At 42.5% G+C, this 24,322-nt stretch overlaps 2 protein-coding genes across 3 annotated transcripts in view; both read right to left on the bottom strand.

The window, feature by feature from the left end:
• sh3rf1 (SH3 domain containing ring finger 1) overlaps positions 1-2,842 on the bottom strand; it is a 33,717-nt gene extending 30,875 nt beyond the window's left edge. For both annotated transcript variants that reach the window (XM_087133025.1, XM_022243896.2), the window contains exons 1-2: positions 2,700-2,842; positions 762-1,131 (exon numbers count right to left, since the gene is read on the bottom strand). In XM_087133025.1, coding sequence (XP_086989151.1) covers positions 762-1,097 — 336 coding nt within the window. In that variant the 5' untranslated portion in view covers positions 1,098-1,131; positions 2,700-2,842. The remainder of the gene's footprint in view (positions 1-761; positions 1,132-2,699) is intronic.
• Positions 2,843-3,272: 430 nt separating this feature from the next.
• On the bottom strand, positions 3,273-23,300 carry LOC110984068 (N-alpha-acetyltransferase 15, NatA auxiliary subunit-like). The gene is made up of 19 exons (XM_022243866.2): positions 23,116-23,300; positions 20,202-20,286; positions 19,637-19,741; positions 18,971-19,059; positions 18,571-18,639; positions 17,457-17,591; positions 16,849-16,999; positions 15,699-15,914; positions 15,124-15,300; positions 14,391-14,566; positions 13,755-13,907; positions 13,093-13,221; positions 11,930-12,079; positions 11,076-11,333; positions 9,518-9,626; positions 9,087-9,185; positions 8,227-8,370; positions 7,645-7,742; positions 3,273-7,417 (listed from the first exon to the last, which is right to left on the bottom strand). Exons 1-19 carry the CDS (start codon positions 23,170-23,172, stop codon positions 7,151-7,153), a joined length of 2,667 nt encoding a protein of 888 aa, XP_022099558.2. The 5' UTR covers positions 23,173-23,300; the 3' UTR covers positions 3,273-7,150.
• Positions 23,301-24,322: the final 1,022 nt, after the last annotated feature.

The following is a 24,322-nucleotide window of genomic DNA, read 5'->3' as shown; positions in this document are numbered from 1 at the left end:
TTCTTGTTTCTCCTATTTGCCAAAGGAAAAATGAAGCAGACCTTGCAAGGGTTTTGTGCATTGTCCTTTACGTGTATTACAACTGATGAGTCAGAGTATCCAAACAGTTCAACAACTTAATTCTCATTCTGATAACAAATGAGCCATGTGTGGAATATCTTAAAAATTAATCTAAGACTATGGACCTCCTGCATTAAAATCTATGGGATAAAAAGAGTTTCTTTGGGTCTGTTTCAATGCCTGAGGTAAATTATAGCCATTTGTTCTTCAAACAAAACCCAGAATCCCAGTTGTGGCTGAAAATATCTCCCAAACTGTTTCAACCAAGGAATATAGGGAATGCATAAGGTGGGCATATATATCAAGAAACTCTGTAAGTTTCGTCTAGTTTCCAGACCTATTCTCTTGAAAATGAATGGTTCTTGAGTCTGGAATGCAAAATAGTATTCCACAAAAAGTAACTGATGAACACTTGGGAATGTTACTTTACGGACACGCTTTTATAAACGGATGCAATCCTGCCAACACCGACAGGCCACAGTTGTGCTATACATGTAGCTGGACATTAGTAATGGCCCCCTTCGACTGCGTGGCAGTCATTCTGAGCAAAACTCCAACACAATACAGTTCACTGTCGACAATGTCTATCTACCTGACAATGAAGCCCCCCTCACTAGCAAGGAAGAAACAGGCTTGTGGGAAGTTTTTTTGACCAGCCTTGAAATATTGATATTTCTAAAGAAAAAAACAACAACACCAACCTTTGAGGAGGTACTTCTGCCGCTTGTTAAAGTCTCCCCGGTGCAGGAGATCCCAGCATTGCCTGTCCGAGGCGGGGGCGAACCGGGTGCCTTCCCGGGCCTCCTCAGCCCATCCAACAGCCGCACCAGTAGGATATTAGTGGGCAGGTCGGTCACCGTCCGGCAGGGCACCAGTTCCCGGCACTCGGGGCACTTGAGCTCATTGCGGGTGTTGATGATCTGCTGCAGGCAGCGCATACAGAAGGTGTGCTGGCAGGGCAGCACGCGGCTGGTCACGTCCAGCGGTTCCAGGCAGACGGAGCACTCCAGGAGATTGAAGATGGTCTGCTCATCCATGGGTGCTGCCTGGTGCTCATCAATAACCAAATATCTGTACATCACAATGCATGACAGCAAAATACAATACATTATTCACAGTGCACATCAGGCTCCCGATTTCATTTTAGAAAAGAGTCTTAGACCTAGCGCACAAGATCTATGTATGGGTCATGATAGAAATATAATAGTATTTTCAAAGAAAAGTTGGAAGTTTTTTGCTCCTAAAATGGTGTTTCCCACACAGATTTACAAGTTTTGGTGTGTTTATAAGTCATAAATATTAATCCTAACCACCCTGGGCCTTTTTGTTGGGCACCATCCTCAATCCTTCAATATCCTCAAAAACCATCAAGAGGATTTTGGAGGATTGAGGAGCATTAGGGTTAGGAAAGGTAAATGGCGGCTGGATATCAAACTCTTCTCTTTATTCCACTCGTTTTGGTGCATTTGCTTCTTTTTTAAGGTGTCACAAAAAATTCCACATTGGACCATTACCATGATTACAGTTTTGTAAACACCAACACTAGCAACAAGCATGACACTGACAAGTTAAATCCTACATGTACTTTCAACACCTGCTCCCCCAAGATCCTCCAAAATTGAGATGCCCCTTTTTAACTTGGTGATATTTGTGGTACTCAACAACTGTGATCATATGGAATTCTTCCCAGTTTCATTTGTATGGCCGTCTTTTGCCCCTCACTTACAACTAACAACAATGTTACATGTGTAGTGAAACCCATGGCCAACCCCATTTACTAGTTCCAAGGAGGTAGAAATAGATTCCAACCTCCATGCTAGTTCTAGGTGTAGGCTGTCTGTGACTGCGAGGGCCAGGATCCAACATGTCCAAGAGTAGTCTGAATCTGGGTCTCATGTGGGTCAGAGTCAAATAGACTGGGATGCCTACTTTTGTGTCCAATTTTCGGGTGGATGGGTACCATAACTACTCAGGGCTGGGAAGCAAAACAGTCAGAAAGAGTTCCAGTATAATACAGGCTTTGCACAACACCAATTTTCCCTTAAAAATGTTACAACAGCCTTGAGAAAGTGGTAACATGTCCTAAAAGGTGAAATTTAGCTGAGAAAACTCCAGAGCATTTACTTAGAAAAGCCTTCGGTTTTTCAGACAAGTCTCATTCTCATATTTGTGCACAGGGGCATCAAGTGTTGTCCGTATATGGAATTCTCTCCATAGTCAGTCAGGCAATGCAATCGATCAATCGTGATGGAACAAAATATCCTAAGTTCTTCAGAACTATTTTCCTAAGTCATCAGGTCATAAATAAGACATGAAAGACAGGGTGATTGACAGATGATGCCGGTGGATCGAGAGATTTGCTGAGGATCGACCCATACCGCAGTGTGATCGAGCAATCACGCATATCCACCGATCGCACTGAACAATATCAACGCTCCGACAGTCCGCAGCTGCAGACCCGTGCCATCCATTATTAGGCAAAGTCAGGCTCAGCATTGCTTACGCTTAGGCCGTCGCGGCCAGCGGTGAATCATATCGAAAAATAGGAGAGAGGCCTACGGAAATAAAATTTCTTCAAAGAAAAAATTATCCATGTAAACAAAAACTGTACGCCCGTGTATTGTTGTAAACACACTCACCTATTTCAAGAATTAGGAAATGCAGAATACAAGAAAAAGTTCACACGTAATTACCGGCCCAGGTCTGGTCGTCGACTTGAACCCCATGGCCGCCATCTTGCTTACTAACCGCATCACACCGAACTCCTTTATTACATCCATATAATAACGTAGTTCTTAAAGCAAGTAAAATAATTGTTTATCCAACTATTTCGTATACCGTTGCATCTGACCTCAACAAATTAATACACTCTACTTTTTATGGCGAGCTCCACTTCCAAAATTGAAATCAGGTAGGAATTTGTTTCTTTTAAAATAAAAGTGCGGAGTAATTTTTGTCCGCCGAAAAATGTTGGACACATGGAAAGTAATTTGACAGACGACGTGCATGAAGTAGACGTACATGTACTGTACATTGTACGAATACATTATGTACGAGTTTCGCAGAAATGACGTGTAGTTTAACGCCCTCTATTCTAACAGTTACCTTGCCCTCAAATCTACCCCAAAACTATAAACAACTTTTAACAGGTCACGAGAACTCACCATTTAATGAAAAAAACTCCAAACGAATCTCGTTTTTTTTATCAAGAATTGTGTCATCTTGAAGCATTATTTATTGAATATTTATTTCACAGAATGAACTGCAAAAAATATCCATGAAAATCACAACAATGTATTTAATACGACAGTGGGTGGTTCCAATTAATAAATGCTACACTTGGGTCTGCCTAAACAACCCAAACGTTGACGCTCAAATAAGACTTAAAAAATTATAAAGAAAACCTTTTTTGTACACGACAAACTTCATCTTTTCAATTGTACATTTTCAATCAATATTTTCCCAAGTCAGAAGAGACTTAACTGGGAAAAAAAGTTGAGGAAAGTCTAAGTTAATCGTAAAATTCCTTGAAGCTTCAAACATTGTAAACGTTTGCAAAGCCTGCCACTATTCATCAAATATGATGGCATCACGTTGCTGTCTTCCTGCTTAAAACTGTACTGAAGTTATGAAGTACCTATGTGCAACCCAAAGGACACTGAATTTCACAACTTAGCAGCTATTTTTGCTTTGGAACCTTTTGTGTTAAACCTGACGTAAACATTGGCCCTTTCTTAATGCTTTGCTCTCTTCTAATTAGGGCTTCACCTCTGACACTGGAACCATGTATTCAAGCCACATGCAGAGCTCCCACTTGGGCCTCTCAACAGTCAGGGACATTGAGAATCCAAGCTCTCTTCAAGCCCCACAACTACAGCAAACCCATAACTTCTCGGGGACTTTCCAGGACTAAAATATGACAATTTCGATGACATTTAATATTATTTTACAAAGAAAGGTTGTTTGGTACGGAAACTGGAAGACTGCTACAGCTACTATGGACTGACGAGGATAGCCTATAAAGTTATCATTCTGTTATCACATAATAAGCAGCCATGATCTTCATTTTCCATGACTTTTCTAATACTTTTTTATTTGACAACAGAATTCAAGGAAACCGTATTTTTCCCCCCAATTTTCCATGACTTCCATTAAAACTTTTTTTCCAGGATTTTCCATGACCAAGGAATCCCGTTTCTAGAACCGAAACCATGCGCCGGTTCCACACAACTTTTCTGAGCAATGAAATCCATACAAAGTAGTTAGGCTGCCAATAAGCCATTTTGTGAGTTAAATTTGAGTTCTTTCAATTCACATGAACATAACAATTTGAAGTCTCCATACAAAAGACACTGTTACTATACGTCCTGATTCAGGGCAAGGTTTTGCTTAGTTACATAAGATATGCCTTTGCACCAATACACCAAAATGAATGGCATAAGCAACCAGTCTATTCCAGAGATGGTGGTCGCCATGCAAAAGCTTACCCTGAATCACGAGGCATAGCAACAGTGTCTTTAGTCTGGGGATTTCAAATTGTTGTGTTTATGCGCAATCAAATATAACTCAGTGTATCAGATTTTATTTAATTTTAACTCGACAAGGCTTATTTATCATAAATGCTGGAAGAAAGAGTCAAGGTATAAGACAACACCTGGAGGACCCTGGGAAATGGGCAGAAGCAATGGTGGTCAGTGAATGTATGCGACATTAACAGGCTCTCAAAGTTATTACATGCCGTATTTGTCTATATTATCACAGTTTTTGTCAGTGCAATATAGGAGACCTCCAAACACTCAGTCATCAATTCCTACAAATACCAGAATTCTGCATGTATCTAAAGATGTTTGAAAATTCGGATGTTAAATACATATCTTGTCAGCAGAAAATGCACAATGTTACTTGAGGGAATGTTTTTTCACCCTCAAGTGCCAGAACTGGAGTGGGCTGAAGAAGGCTATAAATGGATGCTCACTTGAGGATACAAAACAAAACAAAAAAAGTGATAAAAATATCAACAGGAATGTGCCGACACACCTTAGTGTCAATCAAAGCAGACACATGTACAGCGTCACTACATATATTCATTGCATAAACTTTTCCCCCAAAAATGGCTCTGAAATACAAACTCGTCATTCCTTTCACGAGGAAAATTTGTTCCTTTGACCTCTGCCTTTTTACAGGCAGAGAAAAGCATTACCAGTGTCATTCATATTGTGAAATCTTTTCAGACTCGAGAATAATTATTTCTCCATTAAGACCACAGACAACTTATGGTTTAACACTCGGTGGTAGTTGGAGTCACCCATTCAAAAAAACACAAGGTGAGTTCACACTCCAGAATCCATTTACAACAAAAAGGAAAACACTTTAAAGAAAGGCATTGACTTGCTTGATAAAAATTTCAATAAATAAAACTAGGTTTGGAACACAGAAAACTGGCATGAGTACAAGCTACTAATTTCAATATTTGGATTGTTGACCTTGTCATAGTGTTTAAGTAAACACAGAAACAAAGCCTTGCCCACCAAGTCTATTAATTTGATTAAACTCGTTGAAATACATACATAAAGAACTCGAGAAATCAATCAAAAGGCATACTGGAGAACAGTGTGCACTATTTACCATTACATTCAAACATTCGTTTGCCAGGTTCCATGTAAAACTAAGGCTTTCTTTAATATAATGCAATTGGGGGAAGCTGTCTTGAGCATGGTTTCTCAGAGAAATCTTTTCGATGCCGAATTTGAATTTGGAAATATTTCTGCATGTTGATACAACTGACTTTGACCAAATAAGGAAACAGACAGAAATCAAACAAAAGAGTTCATCTAGAAAATTCCCTACCAACGGTTCCTCCAACATGGAAGATTTTTCTTACAAATCAATAAAACTGAGCAGACTGAGCCATTTTCAAAGATCCAACCTTGTGTACGTTCAACATCCAACTTCACATTTTAAGGGATGAATCCAGTATTGGCCAGAGGATTCTGCCAGTGCACAGTTAAAATTTCAACCTACAACTCAAAAACCTACGTACTGTTTTGAGCTGTGAGTTCCCCTTCCCAACATCACAATATTCCCTGATGAAAAACCTTCTAGAATGTTCCAGACTGCCCCTACTGGTATGGGCTGCAAACTGAATGTGCAGTTTTTGTACTTATTAACTGTCAAACTGTATGAAGCCCCAAGTACAGTCACCGTGGCTGGGCTTTACCTTCCTTGGTTCCCCCAACAAGCTATCTGGCCACAGTTAGTTTAGGCAGAGCTGTACCCTGCCTCCGACTTGGCCATTTCAGATCTGTGTTTGGCAAACAAGGTACCAAGCAGGGTTTAATGTTATACAGCTCCACAAACTCAGGCTGGTCCAATTAGCCCTGTTCAACAGTCGGCCATTTTGAAAGCGAGGCAATCCCTGTAAACATTTTCTAAAAACCAGACGTCCCAAAACTCAAGATGTGAGAGACCGACAATGATGCAACAGTGGAAATATCATTACTGTTCTTGTGCTATGACGGGTAGTTCCAACTTGGATGAATAAAATGTCATGCCATCTTTACTGTCAAAATGACAATATTCTTCACAGCGAGGCTATGCAACTGTCATTATGGCAAATAGTCACCTCCTTTTCATTTCAGAGTGTTTAAATAAATTAGGTGGATTCAGAGCACATAATACAAAATGACCATCTCGTAAAACATGGCGCTGCTAAGCAGATATTATTGCTGAGCAAATTTATGCGCTAAGCAATGACCAGTGGGAACTTATCAGAGGCAATACACATACTACAAACTTTCAAACGGTAACCTGTTTCTGCTAAGCAACTATTTTCTGTGATTAAGCAGATTTCAGAGCATGTAAGGCCATGCCCAATTTACTTGGCTGCGGCTTGAAATTACGCACAAATCTATACTGAGTGGCTGCAGCCACAACCCTGGACTCATGTGAGATTTCAAATCGCAGATCAGTAATTCTGACACAATCTTAGCTCCATGAGACTGGCACCAGGCCCTGTTAGCAGAAAATGCTGTGCTTGGTGGAGCTGCGAAATTGGGTCCTTTGGAAATACAGGTGCAGAGATACTGATGGTTCAGGCTTCAGCCTCCACGTGCGTGGAATTGCACAGCGGCTGCTCCTTGTGCTGTGAATTCTCTACCACCACCGCCGTCGGCTTGGGCGGTTCCGAGGCGCTCTTTCCGTCGCAGTTCTCCACGGGGGCCTGCACCTGTGGCTTCTCTGTGGAGGCTGGGGGAGCAAAGACGGTTGCATAGGGGAAGAGTTGGTGGCACTGGGCGCGGTAGGCAGTAGCATCCGACTTGAAGAAGTCTTTCAGGAGCATGAAAACATAGGAGCAGTTCTGCAAGGTAAAAAGAGATTGCTCAAGTTCTGTGCAGTCAATTCCAATAACGTAGCAACATTACAGTCCTACTTCAGCATACTTTACAGTCTTTTAAAAACAGCCCTGTTTCTCAAGCTCAGTGGTCGAGCTAATGGACGATGGTGCTGACTGACAGGAGAACAATTAAACAGGAGGTGAATGGTAGAGGCGGAATGACGGGTAGCATAATATCTGACTTGACCTACCTGCAAAGTTCTATCTGTTAGGTCGTCACCAAGGTAGGTTGCTAATGATACTGCACTCTCTAGGTTGGATGGACCCAGGTGGAGCAGGCATTTGGCTCCTGAAAGAATGAACAGGATTGGACGAGTTACGCAATCAGCTGGGGCTCCTGATTGCCTGTTATGAAATGAGTATCCAAACGGATATCATGTACACTTGGCTGTTACTCTTTCATGTGAATGCCTTTTGAAAGCAAAGACTTCAAGGGGCAACTTTTACACATGATGGTCATGGTTTCGTCCCTCCTTTTGCTGTAACAGTCACAGACGAAAAATTTCTTCCGTTTGATTTGCCACAGTACACAGACACAAAAAGGTAAATGACCTTTTTGTGATTTTGATTGATGGGATAACTTTGTCAAGAATGCATCTTTGCACAGGAGAGTTAATGTGAAATCTGGAAAAAAAATCATTCTTGCTGCCTAACAGATTAAACCTCTCAAACTGAACATCCCTCTGAATGCTAACTGCGTACCTTTCACAGTCTGGAGGAAAATGGAGGACTACAGATGAAAAAAAAGAAGACATTTCTCGATTTTGACCTACCGATCGTGCGGTGTTCTAGCGAGTGTTGATGAGCGCCGATGAAGTCTTGATTATATGTCTGCAGCTGCTTGCCTCCTAGTAATCGCTCCAACTCTCTGGATAGAACTGTCTGCACAGGCTCTGGTAAATCTCCTCTCTCATTCACTGAACAAACACACGGTGAATTCACATTTACTGTTAATGCTGGAAAAGACCCAGGCATCTCAGGAAAAAAAAAACTACATTCCTCTCCACTGGTCGGTCCCAACCTCTCTGTGATAGACACCCCAGCATGAGAGGCTTAAGAGTGCTTAGTGCAATGATGGAATCACAAGACTGCCCCCATCAGCTGAGAGAGACACAATATCAGGGTTGTGATTGGAAGAAATTGAAAAACCATCGAAATAATCACCAGAGGTTTTGAGGGCCCCTCAGAAGTAGGAGGTCTATGGTACATCATATTAATAAAGACACTGCAATTGTAAATATCGGATATTCCAGATTTTAAAAGAGATTGTTTGAAAACATACTAAAATCAGGAAAATGCGGACAAAAAAAAAATCCTGACATCGGGAAAAATCCTGGTGCTGGAGCATAAAATGGAACAGCAGGAAAGGTACGCTCACAATCCAAGTTTATTCTCACTGTCACATCTCTATGCCTCTGCAGTTAGCACTACTCTTTTCTGTCCTCACTGCTTTCCGTGAAAAACACGTAACTCTGTCAGCGGAAAAAGCGTGCAAGGCAACCTCGGGACCTTGGGTCCAGGTCATAAACTGGCATCTTGATGTCTTGCACAAGCCTTTGCTTCTTGCTCATGTAGAATTCCGCACATTTCATTCGGTTGCCGGCTACTTGCTGACTTTGAGAGCGACACCTACCTTTGGTGGCTAGCTTGATTAGACACTCGTGGAGCGCAGCACTGGATGGGTCGACAGAGTGGCCCCTCTTGACAGCTTGCAACATTAATAGCAACTTGTCTGCACGTTAAAAGCAAACACACAAAGGCATGAATAGGTTCAGAAAGTTCTCCTTTGCTCTTCCTGAAGTTTCCTTGTGAGGCCACGTAAAGTACAGGTACAAGACCATAGCATGTATTTACAGGATTTAGGCAATGTCAAACCCCAAATCAATGTCAGATAGTATGCCGCTGCATTTCCCTGATCAACACTTAGTCCACTGAAAAGTATCAACTCTCGTTCAATGTTAATGCGTGAACCTTTCGTCAACAATTTCTTCTTTCTTACTGTCCTTATCAATGATACATTATCACTAGAACAATTTCTGCAAGTTTGTGGGTTACATGTCTCACCTTTTCTTAAATATATTTCAAAAGCTAGAAGATGTGTTTGTATTCTGTTCTTGGCTAGTGTTTGAAGGGGCTTCAGGAAGTAGACGGCTTGATCAAGGGGACTCCCCACCTGGTCAAACAGAAAAACAAGGAATTTAAATGAGAGCCATCTTGCCTCTAAGAATTATGGACAGAAGTGTCATCAGGTGCATCGTAAGCCTAGTACAAGTCAAAGCACAAATTAATCCCAAGGCACATCACCCAATCTGGTTGCCAACCGTATGTCAAGCAGATGGGCTAGGATGACCTTGTGAGCGCACAACAAAAACTGGGAAGAGCCAATGATTTTCCACTATCGTGGAAAACGGACGGAATTTGCGAAATCAACGCTTTGAAACGGAAATCACTGCTTGAAAAGGAACTTGCAAAATTTCCCACTAATGGCTTCAAACCTTTTGCAAACAACCATAAATAATGCCTATCAAAGCCCTTTTAACTCTAACAGTCCTCAGTCCTCCAACAGGTGAAGGATTGAGGACTGTTAGGGTTAAAATACTTGCTTTTAATGAACAAAGTATGCTGGAAGCGTGCTAAATTGCACCACTCCACTACATGATTGGGTTGTCCGCGCCGGTACCGATACTTGCAAGCGTTATGGCGTGCATGAGCCTCAGGTGTGCAGTGGCAGCCAGCACAGTGCAGCGGCGCGGTATGGCACACACATTGGCCACTCACACGTGCACCGTACTCTCATTGAAATCAAGACGCGACCAAGTTCATGCTCGCACATATGTTTATTGCACATGTGGGGTATTCAGTCTGTGAATAGATGCATAGTTTAAAACATCCATTTTTGACATGGAGATTCACTGGGCCTAGCTGGGCCTTGGAGAATATTGTATTTTAAGAGGAAGGAACAAACATGTGAGAGTCAGGATTTGGTTAAAAAAAATTGGTTTTCAAAATTTTGATGGGAAGCCTTACGTATAACAAGAATTAATTTTTAAAAGGTGCAGCCTTAAAAAGCCACATCGAGGTAACAAGATTTGCTTTAAAAAAAAACAACCCAACACGTCATCAAGAACCATCAGGGGACACGTTGAAATACTTATTCGAACTATTGAAGAAATGACATAGTACCTTTCACTGCCAGTCTTTATCCAAACCCTCTCAGCTCCCAGGAACCCACTGAGCTTTCAGAGGATTGAGGAAGGCAGATTCCAGCCATAGCTAATCTATTAGCCTGGCAAGTTGATAGCGTGAAAATGTACCACTTTTTATGCTCTGTTCAATGGGCACCGCAGCCATGCAGCCTGGCCTCCAGGTGTGTGAGGGGAATGAAATGCCTAGAGTCTGGTTCCTCCTCTCCACACAATCCATCATCTTGGGAAAAAGCCCAGTTGGTATTTTTAAATTATCAATTTTCACAACAGGTTATCGGTACATTATTCATTGACTACCAACGTCGAAGTAAAAACAAAATGTCTGTGGAGTTGGGACCAAAGCGTTTTCAGACAGCCAATTCCAATGACCCCACCCGAATGCCCTTTGAATTCTTTTAGGGAGAGCATCTACTCACCCTGGCCAGCTTGTCTGGGACCAGCTCCTCTTCCTTGGGCCCGTCCATGTCGGCATCGTGCTTGTTCTTCCCTTCCCGCCCCTTGTTGTCCCCGCCCACTTTGCCCTTGGTCTCCTCCTCCCTCTGCTGGGCTTTCTTCTGGGCTCGCCGCTGCTTGCTGCGGATCTTCTTGAGTTCCTTGGGGTTCAGGTTCTCCAGGTCCAAGTCCTCTTGCTTGTCGGCGTCCTCCAAGGGCTTGTCGTGGAGGTGGACGTAGACCTGAGCACCAGGCAAAAGAGAGAGGGGGATGCAGCTAAGGCAAGTGCTGTACAAGTCTGTAAGATCTTGCTGCACTGGTCAATCAACAGCAGCAGAATCAGTGCGGAGATAGAGGAACTTTATCACTGTCAGATACAGTGGTGGTTGACAATCAGGCAACAGCTGTGGCTGCAAATTACACACGAGTCTATGGTAGTGGTCACGGCCATTTCCGATGGAGCCATGTGCAATTTCAAGCCGCAGCCGAATGACTCGGGATGCGACCTCTCAAACCATGAGAGCATCTGCCAACATAACGGGTAGTTTCTCGGACAAGTGTTTTCTGTTGTTGCTGTTACATGACACAAATATAACATGTCTGTAACAGTTATGTGGTAACCAACCAAATGACCGGTATTTTGGTTCCATCTTTACGACTCTATTCAATAAAATGTCGACACCCGTCCACACCATCTTTCAGAGAGTGAAACACAATTACAAACATATCAGTTGAAGTCTTGGCAACCATCATCGCCAAGGGATCAACCTCACACAGCTGTTAAGGCTAAGCCAGGCACAGTCTCAAGAACTCCAGCCCGGGCTGACTGTCTACCCACCTCTATTGCAATTTTGGCCGCTTTGAAATAGAAGATGTGACTCCTGATGATGTCCTCCAGCCTCAGTAGACTGACGTACGACCGCAGTGTCATCTTGCGCATGCAGTATGTGTGGAAGTCAAACTGGTCTTCTATAATTTCTGTAAAATGCTGTAAGCACACCACCAAATACCACTCAACTTTATAAAAGGAAAAGTAACGCTGAACGATGCACTGAAATGGCACGATCCTTTCCGTGGAGTAAGTAATATTTACTACCCAAAAGCAACCCATTGAAGGAGTATAAAAATATATTTACATACTGCATTCAGTGGAATGCCGCTATACCGAACACCGCTATACCAAACATTCGGCTGTACCGAACATCGTCCTTGGCTCCCAATAATTTGTGCACAGAACCTGCCAAACACTATCCAGTTACCGTTTGTAATTCTCAAACGTTAACAAGATAAAACAGTAGGTGTTTTCTAGGTTGGAAAGTGACTAGTGGCCATTATTTCCCTAAGGATTAAAAGGGAAAGCCACAAGTTGTCAAAGGTATTGAATAGACACTGGTTTTGCGACTCCGCATGATCGAGTGCCGAAGAAATCCGCACGTATGTGCACCGTGGCATTGCACTAACAATAGTCTAAAGTGGGCGCTGCTGATACACAAATCAACTGAGATTCGCCACAGCATGCATCAGAGATGGATCCTGAGCGGTAGTTTCACGACTTTAAGGATAAACTTCACATCAATTTTTTGACTCAAGTTTAAATAAAAAACAAAAATAGTTAATAGATACATTTCTAGAAAACTTCAACTTGAATGCAACAGCAAATCATCACGAGTATCACACGAGGGTGCACTTCAGTTAGACAAGAGAGGGCCCTGTTCAACATGGCAACAAAACGTTTGGCAGTTAAATTCGCTATACCGAACGACCCCTGTACCGAACATTTAGCGTGGACCCCTTCATGTTCGTTATAGCGGCGTTCCACTGTATACAGCATTGTCACAGTCAGCTTACTATAACTCCATACCATTTGAACAAGCAACTTCACTGTTTGCTTTGTACTCTTAGTTCTAAGCTGTAACAACAGGACCGCGACTGAGACACTCCATTAGTCTCTCCATTGACTCAAATATCGTCCAGGAACTGGGCCCCTCCTAAATTCCTCACCCTGTCCACCTCGTGGCACTTCTTGAGCGCCTCGCCGTACTTGGCCTGCCGCTGGAAGCTGAGGGCGCACTCCGTCTGGAACCACATGCACTGCATCTCATTTAGGTTCTCCATGGCGGCCACGCCTTCCTGCAACCAACAAGACACAGAGATACTGGTCAGCCTCAGGTCTTATACGAATGAAAATGACCTTCAACTTGAAACATCTGGAATGAAGCCTTTTAAAGTGGTAATGCAACTGAACCAAGCAAAGCAAGCAGGGCTGTAATAACGCCACTCTTCTAGGATGTGATACACAAATTATGCACCCAGATACTCCAGTCACAATGCATCAAGATACATCATGAGGCATCTTGCACCCACTTATGACAGCTCGTTAATACGTATGCACTTGCATTTATTCACAAGCTGTCCACTATGAAACTCTGACACGACTTGTTCTACACTTTTAATATGGAGATACATATTGTGATGGCTGATGTTTTAGTCACAACTGCAAGTCTGTTGACAAGTTCAGATATTTAGTGCCTGAAAAAGTCCATTTCTTAGTTTCGTCAAAGCCAACTATTATTATTTTCCTTATGGTGATATATAATGACTGATTAATGGATTGTAACAAGCATATAAATTAGGCGTAGAGAAACCAATTCCGTCTTCCTCACCCTTGTGAACTTGGCGCACATGTCCTCGGCCTGCTTGACCTGGTTGGCCCTGAGCATGTACTTTGCACATTTGCAGTTGATGAACCTATCGGCCGTGTCCAGGGACTGGGCCTCGTCTAGGCATTCCACTGCCTTCTTGATGTCACCCGCATGCTGCAATGCAAAAATCACAGGCTCATCGGCTTAGACCCATTCATTTAGCTCTTTGCTTTGAGGCATTCTTCAAAATGCTTCAGCATCTGCCTGTGAACTAAATGAACTCCCAGAGAGCATGGTTAACACAGAGCACAGTGGTAGTAATGATCTATTCCGATCATCACAAGGCCATCACAGGCCAACCAAAAGACCTCTAGTTTAAATTCCCGTCAAGCTACTAAAATGAAATGAAAAAATAAAGATTCCTTTGCCACTGCTCACATTGTTATTTTTGACTGGTCTTGTGTCTGGTCTCGTGTCTTGTCTTGTGACTGGTTTTGTGGCTGGTCTTGTGATTGGCCTTGTGACTGGTCATGTGATTGGTCTTGTGGCTGGTCATGTGATTGGTCATGTGACTGGTCATGTGATTGGTCCCCAAGAGGGCTACATACATGTTTATTAACAAAGACATAACAGTAGGTTATGCTTCCATTGTATTACCTTGAATATTTTTGCTTTGATAATGAAGAGTTCAATGAGTGTTGGTGTATGCTCCACGGCCCTGTCCACATACTGCAAGGCCTTCTCTACGTTCCGCAGCTGATCGTAGTGCTGGGCCAGGAAGTATAACGTCCACAGCAGCACGGTGGGAGTTTCTAACTCGCCATCCGTGTCATCTGTTAGCGAAGGAAAATGGAGCGAGGCAAGGTTGATGACATGTGAAATGTCATGAACAGGAAGCTGTATTTCTATGGGGAAAGTGGGCATTTGGCAGGGGAGGGCTTCATGCCGAGCTCAAATATTCTCCTTTGGATTCGACCATGATGACTCTGTGTAGCGGTGTCCTCAACAGCGGCAGAAAGAGAGGGTTAATACAAAACGCTGCGCGCCTCAGACTCTATATCCTTACACTTGACCAGCTGCACAGAAAACAGCAAGCAGTGGTGAGATGAGTATTCTTACCCATCGTAAAATGAATCACAGAGAGAAACTGACCAGCAGCTTATGTAATAACAAACAAGATAAACAAAGATATTGACAAATAGGAGGAACCTATGTACAGGGCTGAGTAGCTCAGTTGGTAGAGCAGTGGCACAGTGTACCAGAAGTCACAGGTTCATACCTCACCTCCAGTTAATTTCTCTGTTGACACATATCCTTATCCGGTACATTCTGAATCTCAAACCACTGCAACCGCACAGCGATGCTTGTCAATTAGAAACACCCGACTGACCTTTGCTGAATTTGGATTTACTCTGCAGGCACTCCAAGTAGCTCAAGACAAGTCTCTCGATGACTTCAACCTTCCAGGGTTCTCTGTACAGGCCCTTGATGCTGACAAAGGCGGTAGGCACTCCTTTCCTTAGCATCCGTCGGAGGTAGTCGTCCAAGAGCTTCTCAAATCTCTCACCTACGCGGGAAGAAAGCTCTACTTAGAATTGGCACCACTGCCCTGTTTCAAAAACTTAGTTTGTACCAAGTCAACAGTCACAGATGTATTATGGTTTGTAATGATTACACACATCAGAAATGTCAATTTCAAACCTGAAAAGTTGTGCAGCTTATAAGTAGGGCATACTCCGACAGTTGAAAGGTTAAAATTGTTTTGAAATTAAGCAGTGATTGTGCATTTAAGCCTCAGAAACAAGGAAGCAATTAAGACTTGGCCGGCCCGTATTACATTACCTTCTGGTCATGAAACAGTTTATTCTCACAATTATGAGCATTTGTGTTGCTTGGGATGATAATTTACATGGGCTCTGGGATTAGTCTGTTCTGGAAATCTTTTAAATGCAGGTAAAGGCTTACCTGTTGTGAAGTTAAGAGGCTTCCGTCTGGGCACTGCAGCCCTGGGGAACTTGTCAGCCACCCGGGTATATATCTGGAGTCTTTCCACCTCATTGGCCGGGTTCTTACACTTCTCCAGCCCTTCGTAGTAGCTCCAACTCTCTGGGTTCCTGTCCAGGAGCTCTTCGTATAGGGTGATGGCTTCTGAGGCCCGGCCTAGCTGCAACAGTAACTCCGCTGGAGGGGGCAAGATAAAAGTGAGTGGTTTGTACAAGTAAGAATGGGGGGGGGAGTGGGTTAGCGTAGCCGTTCTTTCCTCCCTTTGCACCAATGAGGCCCGGGTTTGAATCCTGGCTTGGCCCAGGCTTTAGGTGCATTTGGTTTCCAGTTTCGCTCTCGCAGGTTTTCTCAGGGGGGCTCCGGTTTCCTCCTGCCTCTAAAACTGGACCTTCTCCCTAACTCTGTGATGTGATGCTGATTGATAAAGGTTATGAATAAACATATAGTTATTGGCACAAAGTAGCTGAAAGCACCACTGAAACAAAACAACAACAAAAACAAGTAAGAATGGAGCAAAGTTTACATTTGTGACATTTAAACACAACACGAAGCATGCTGTGTCTTGTATACCAATTTTTGCATCAAAATCATCAGAACATTTTGTGAGAATGTCAATTTTCATCATGCTTTCATTCACTCCTAAATAATGGTTTCTTCTTTTGCCTGAGACAAACAGAGGTTTATAGTAAAGACTAGTCTTGTGACCAGAATTGGAAACTGTCACTGCACTGGTGCCACTCTCAGATGCAAGTAGTACACACTGTCTCATGCCTCTTTAACAGGATATTTACAACTTGAACCTACCAATCACAACAAGCGGCTCATGTTAAGACTGTAATATGGACATGATTGTGGAGTTATCGCAGTTAGGGCATCCCTTTGAATTAATCTACATAACTTATCATGTATCTGTATGCTCACTGCTTTCTGAGAAGAGGGGGAAAAGTGCAAGCTTGCTCCAGTGGGGTTTCAAATCTAAAACCTCCTCTTACTAGTGCAGATGTATTGGTGTTTATGGCCAAGCTTTCATAGGAGGCAAGTAACGCTTTGAGGGTACACACAGCGCTTCAAAGGGGAAACCACATGCAATATTCCCAGTGATGTTGCCCACCTCTTGTTTCCAGTATTGATATCTGGTCGCAGATCTGGTTCTCGTATTTGTCCAGGTGATGCAGCGCCTTCTCGTGCTCACCCGCCTCTCTGAAGACCTGGTTCTGGTACAGCAGAAACTCGCTGTGCTCGTAATCATACGGCTTCACCTGCTGCTGACACAACGCATAAAAAAACTTTCAAGCTCCGCTGATAATCAGGTGGCCCTACTTTTTAGTCCTTCACAGAGAGCCAAACTATCGTTCCCTCCCTTCTTACAACTGAAGTTACAAGTGTCAAGCCCTACTAAACTGCTCGTGTTCGAAATGAATGGCTCACACTCCCTGTTTGTGAATGTCCACATTTCCCTATGAACAGTCATCGAAAACGTAGTAAAATTTGACACTGGTGTTGTAACAAGCACAAGATAAAAACGAGGAGAAAATATATAATGACCTGGCATGTAAAATGATACATGGCAAAGATACTGGCACAAAACAATCCCTTTCTGTTTCCACTTTCCACTCAATGAAGCCTGTTTTACAAAATCAAAATATACGGTTTCGCTGAGCTCTCTTTTTCGCTATATTGCAAGACACTACCAAGGAGTTGGAAAGACCATTATCTTACCTGTTGCGTGTTCCTGAATTCCTCCAGTATCCTGAGTGCCATGTCATACTCCTTGAGGAGGTGGTAGGCCATGGCGTAGCCAATCCATGACGCTCGCTGGGCTGGTCGGAGGAGGAGCAGCTGATACCTTGTGTCCTGCACGGGAGGCAAAAGAGCATCCACGATTGGAGGGATGCTTACCAAGGAGGCTGGTGTCCAGACACTACTGTTTTCAATAGGAAGCATGTTGGAGGATTTAGGAAGGTCTCTAGCATATAGGTACCTCTGGAGTTAGGGATCATAAGTGCTTGGAACGGTGCTCAAAGGAGATTATGCTTTGAAGGAAGAAGTCCGGTATGATAAAAATCATCTGAACACAAAACATAATAAAAATCTGACCAGACATAAACAACAAATGAACTTAGATATGGACAAACTAGTTTACTGCAAAGAAAAAAACACAGGTATTTAAGATGGATGTTCAAAATCTTGTGGACCACCTAACAGTCCTCAGTCGTCCAACCACTGCAGGATTAAGGTTTGTTTGGGTTCATGTTGAATTACTCAGTTCTTGATTCAAATAACTCGTCTGATTTGAGCTGAAAAAGATGTGGTGAGCCCCAAACTCCAAGCACGAGGGTAAAAAGCAAAGACAATCCAACCACAGCTGTATTCTGCAGGATTTCAAGCCCATGATTCATGATCACGGGGGATGCCCAACCAATGCCCACAGGCAGAGGCAACAACAGGTAACTTCCTCTTGCTCACTCTAGGTAGCCTGATTGTTCTAGACCGTTTTCGTCCATTGATTTCTTTTGTCCCAAGCACACACTGAACAGTGACTCAGTGGCATTCGCTTTGTACCTAAAACAATGGGGGTAACAGGCAGCATGTAAAACCAGATGAGACTGAATTATGTTTCAAATCTATCTCTGGTTACCTTACTGTATGCGACAAAACGATTCAACCTTTCCATGCAAGGAAACGACTCCTTCAAGACAAAAGGTTTTTAGATAACCTAGGTCTACAATGATGAAGTTGGGATGTTTTGGGTTAAAGAAAAATAATACATACATACATGACCTTCTTTCAACCAATGATTATTGAAACAGACTTGCTCCAATATCATACTTACCCGATAACCCTCTAGATCTCGCATCTGGATTTGCAGCAATGACAGATCTCGTAGAATCTGCAGGTTGTCCTGATGACATAAAAAAAAGAGACTGACTTGTCTCCATGATCTGGGAGCTTTTCAAATGATTTGGCAAACTGACTAATTTAATGTGGAACAACTTTTGAAACAAGTACCCTCTTCTTCCAATAAATACGAAAGAGAAAAGCTGTTTTAAAGTCATCCGAATTCTGAAGCTACTTTTGACAAAATATATTCCTAAGTGAATGAAGGAATGAAACTTTTCACCCGCCCATTTTCTTAGTGTGAGGTGTAGTGCTCTGACGTACGTCGAAAAAACTTTCATAAAGAAGAATCACTTCTTGCCCAAAATAACTCTTTGAGAATTGAGTCTTCTCACCTTGTCCCATTTGAGAGCATTCCTATAGCATTTGATGGCTTCATCATACTTTCTGTCTGACCTCTGGAGCAGTCCATACACGTGCCAGCCTAATGGGAAGCTTAGTTAAGGAAACCACTATGGCAACTATGGTATTGTTCAAATACTGACACACCAAACAAATCTTGAATAATGTCATTTGTACTGTCGGAACCCTTCAAATTCAATTTGGTGTCGACAAGGCTTTTGGTAAAGAACTGAGAGAGCATTCAACAAAGTGCAAACGGCGAAGGGCTTGAGTCCAGCACTTCAAATGCGGGATTTGGGGTACCAATTAATTTTAGCACCAGGGTTGGTATTTACATGTAACAATAGCCTCACGTTGAACCCAACCAACATATTCAAAAGTCATTTACCCTAACCTTCCCAAATCCTCTATCACATGGTAAGGCAACAGTCACACACAGAGTGTCATTCAAGAAATAATTCAGGACTCTGGAGGATTGAAACTATGTCCAATTTTTTCTAATGGATGCACTTGGATGGATGTTGCCTGGGGATTTTTGGGGTGAATCCCCGTTACCCACGCATCACTCACGCAAGAACACAAGCCCATTAACTGGAATCAATTCAAATGACTCGAAAATAACCCAACTGTCAAGGAAGAATGAACCTGTGAATGGATACAGACATGACTCTTGAGGTCATTACGCAAGCCTCTCCTGACCAGGTCATATGCTTCCTCCTTCTTGCCCAGACAGTTCAGGATCAAACCCTTCATTGACTGCGTTTCTGCATGGAAAAGTCAAGTGGGAAAAGTAATACCGCTTGTGGGACTTATGATATACATGTACATTGAATAGCCAGACATATACGTACAGAAGTCTATCGTATTTCAATTGCTCTCTAGTCTTGTTTTCTTCAAACGAAGCTGAGAGTAAACCGTGACGAAAAGGCCTACAAATCTCATCTGCATATTACAATGCCTTTTCAGAATCAAACAGGTTGATGTGATTGGAGCTTTGTAGTTAGACAACGTCCTGACTAAAAGTCATCAAAAGGATGTAAACTGATACCCCGTTCAACTTCAGAAACATCAACGACTCTGAGAAATGTCACCAGAAAGATGTTCATGAACGCCACTGAAAGCGAACACATCATCCTTTTTGGCACAAAGGATATAGTAGAGCACTTCTTTATCTGAAATATGCCTGCGAGTGTAAACTGATCAAAGGATGTTTACGATATTTACCTCCATGTTCAGCAAACTTTGGGTTCGTCAGAATCTGCTTGGCAAACTTCAGTCCATTTTTGTACAGCTTCTGCTCATAGCATTTCTGCAAAGTCAGACAGCAAATTGGCACCAGTTTTATATCCCCGTGACAAAACCAATCTGCTGAAGGCTTGTCTCAATGAGGGTTATTTGCTGAGCATCTTCTTAGACCCTAACCCACAACCGTGACATTCCAGGGTTCTAATACCATCCACAAGGTTGGACAGGCCAGTTTGGAACACTGATTGTGTGGACTCATCCAGAAGGTGTGGTGTTACATATTTGTGTACGCACGATCAACAGCGCGCAGGTAGAAACAAGTACTGCTTTGAATATGCACAACGTACTGGAAGTTAACTTTGAATATAATGAACTACATGTGCTGTTGCAATTCAAACACTAATGCTGCACTTTCAAATTTAACCCTCCTTTAGTTTAACAGAAAAATATGCACAAGTGCCCCAAGTCACTCTCTTGCATGTGCTTTCTATATGGAACACAAACATGCACAGGTTCAGTGTGTACACAGTTGCTTGCCAGCACAAAATGACACAGGGTCTTTTGTGAACTGCATTTGGTTTACTGCACAATTATGCACATGAAACAGCAGCGAGGCACAGTTGTTGAACTTGAACAGCACAAAAGTGCAATCTGATATTCCTGTGAGGGACAGTTGGTGCAGTGCACAACACGACACAGCTGTGCTTCTTTGAGGTGTTCACCAAGTGACCCAAAGAGCGACTTCAGCATAGGAGGGTTAATTAATCAAACCACTGTACTTTGTAGTTCCAACTTTAAGAATGATCATTTGCATGCCGTATGTACATTACAACATTCTTTAAAAACATGCCACTCTGATTCATTTAAAGGTTTTCTATGTTCTGTTCATACACCGATACAGTAAGCCCCACCCACGGCACACATGGACACACTGCGCACATGGACACTCAGCGCACATCCTTCTCCAATACTTACACAACAGGTTAAAGCTGAGTGCATCATACATGTGTGCATGCAGTGATGGAAATAGCTGAATTCGCATCGCAAAATGCGATACGTTTGGCACAAAAAAGCGAGACAAACAAGAAACTGATCTGCAATTTTTGAAAAAAGGGAATTTGTTTTAAAATCATACATAACAACAGCCATACAACCCGCCCCCATCAGCCATTGCGCACGCGGCGAGGTTAGAAACTGGCCCCAGTCCTGCGCAGAGCACTCGTGGCTTCACAGCAAAAACAAAATGTTCAACAAAACAAAACTTGCCCCCAGTTTCTTGTCCTAGTTTCACACAGCACGAGGCCAATGGATCGTGGAGGAACGAGGTTGCTGTGATTTGGTGGGATTATATAGCACATGTAGTTCGGTACAGTATGGTACGAGTGCACACATGTACATTCAATGCGCAGTAAGTGGCACCATGACCTACAAGTAGGTACATACACCCCAATCACGATACCTTTGCACGTACATAAGCATGTTAACTTCTATCATTTCGTGGTGATCAATGCGCAACAAAAATGCCAAAAGCACCGTCCAAATGTACCGTTGAAAAATGGAAGACAGATATGCCATGGATGAAAGAACAGAATCAGTCGGAAGACTTCGTCTTTTACTGTGAGTTATGTAGCTTGCAAGGGGCCCAAATCAAAGCCATTCGAAATTCTGCAGAACATTTGTCAGATCTCAATAAAGCACGGACTCTTACAGTGACTGCTGATCAGTGCAATTTGTAGTGATGTACATGTATCCCATTTCCCTTTTCTTGTTAAATATTTTACTAATGTTTAAGTCACCAACTGGTCAAATGTAGAACATTTCAGGATCTAAAATGGCACCCCAAAAAATCACGAGTAAGGACTTGCTGTCAGCGGCCCTTGAAAAAAACAATTTAAGGTAAATTTGCTCTTTTTACAAATTTGTGAACATTTATTGGCTTTGAAAATGTTTCTTGGAGGTTATACTAAGTCAAATTACACATGCATCTGTGACGTTACTTGAGCAGGTAGGGTCGACTTCAGAAACATTCTGAAGAAAATGTTAGTATGATTTCTGACTAGTTCATTTCCTCCAAAGATTTATGCAAAAAAATGCATGGCTTATCATCCAAACACTTGTATGCATAGCATATGTACAAAAGGTTTCTTCACATCGTGCTTAAATGTAGCTGTGCACAATCAATGAATCATGACAATGTAGGCCTAGCTCTAGCCCAGGTTGGACGTTGTCTTCATTTGCTCTATGACTGATGACCAGGGTATAAAAGTCTTCCTTCAGTGCAAATTTTTTTTCAACGTTTCTTTCTCACATTTTTACCTGTGAACGACATTCAAGCTGTCTTTACCAGGTAAAAATGTGAGAAAAAATAAGTTGAAAAAAAAATTTCACACTGCAGGATGAATTTAAATCCTGAACGTTAGTTGCAATGCACTGTGGATGACGTCCAACCTGAGCTAGCCTAGCCCCAGGCCTCTCTACTTAAGTTCTACTAGCAAGTAGGCCTAGCCTGTCTTGTTTTATCTCTCCCCTCATCCCAGGCTTGATTTCCAATTCCATGTGAAACATCTGGGATAGAGGTCTGCCATGCCTAGCCTACTCACCAAAGCCGACAACAAACAATGACAAAAGATGGTAAACATTTCGAAAGGCAAAACAAAAGCGATATTAGGAAGGAACTAAGGGTAAGTTACATGTAGGCCTACCCTGTGTAGGCTAACTGGGGAACGTGCTAACTGGGGAACGTGATGAATAGACAGGCTACGATTGTGTCGAAAATACACGGTTTTATTAAGGGCATCATAGCGACCGAGTCAATTGAAAAGCACTGCGAACGTCATATGAAATTGAGCATTTCATCGACTCGCATCACATAAATAACAGGGAAAATACTTACTAAAACTCTCTTAAACAGAGTGTTTTCCTTCGGAGGTAGTGGATTAGCAGATGGCATGATTCCGTCCGGGACATAAGCCCAATATCAGCAACAAATGCAGTAAATTCTGGGCTATTTCTCGATGGATTCCGTGTATCACCGCGTGGTTCGACCATAGGATGGAAGGCAAAGAGCGCAAGCGCAGTTGAACAGCCCAACTTTTGATTTCCTTATTAGGCAAGAGGGCGCTATAGGACTGCTTCATTCCTTGAATGTGATTTGTAAGGTTCCAGATTATTATCGTTTCTGTAAATTAACACCTGAATCTAAGTCTTTCAAAAATTAATTGTACGGATGACTGAGGAAAAATATATAATTTTTTCCGTAGGTGTAGTTCATGTAATGCATATAGTTTGTATCCAATTGTAGATGCGTGTAGAGACCCGACCCCCAAAAAGAGCGTTTTTGGACTGAATTCGACCTCGCCGGACTTAAATAAAACTACATGTGTAATATAATGAATGACAATTTTTTAATTTTTTGTCTATTTCATTTTCTCCCAGACTGTGTAGATAAGCTCAAAAATATAGCCTCACTCTTTAGAAAGGCAAAAGGTTACATGAAAAAAATACGTTTCCTTTTTTCGTCCCCCTAAAAAGTTTATTCCCCTCCCCCCTCCCAAATTCTGGTTTTGAATCCGCTCTTCTTTGCAATCCATACTGTTTGTGCACAGAGCTAGGCACAACTCTATGGTTTGTACGATCCCTTGTATCCGAAAGGACCAAAATTTATGATGTAGACGTAGATACGCATTGGGGTAATACGGATGCAAACTACGGGACGTAAAACCCTCTGAAGGAGTTACTTAGACTTGTCTAAGCATTATAAAACTGGGACAAGCAAGGGGTTTCCTAGTTCTATGATCGTAGTTGTAGCCTAGTCCCGTTTTCAAAACCAGTTATTTCCCGTTAGCAGTGAGCTCCATCTTTAACTTCAGTCTCTTCAGAAATCTGATGTCCTTGACCTCGCCTGCAATTAAAACCGAACCGTTAGCATCACCAGTTCCGACCACTTCCGACACTTCTAAGGGTGCACTGAACTAATTCAAGCTCCATTGAAAATAGTGTAAAATCAACCAAGTTTGGAGCCCCATGGCAGGCAACTGAAGTCCCTGAGGCCTCTCAAACAAAAATCAATGTGTTGTTTGGTCCTTCAGATTTCATTTGAT

This window comes from Acanthaster planci, linkage group LG02 (assembly GCF_054643075.1).
Source record: "Acanthaster planci isolate LZ-2023a linkage group LG02, COTS_SCS, whole genome shotgun sequence".
Taxonomy (NCBI): domain Eukaryota; kingdom Metazoa; phylum Echinodermata; class Asteroidea; order Valvatida; family Acanthasteridae; genus Acanthaster; species Acanthaster planci.
Note: the sequence above shows the minus strand (reverse complement) of the source record. Positions and strands in the feature narration are given on the sequence as shown.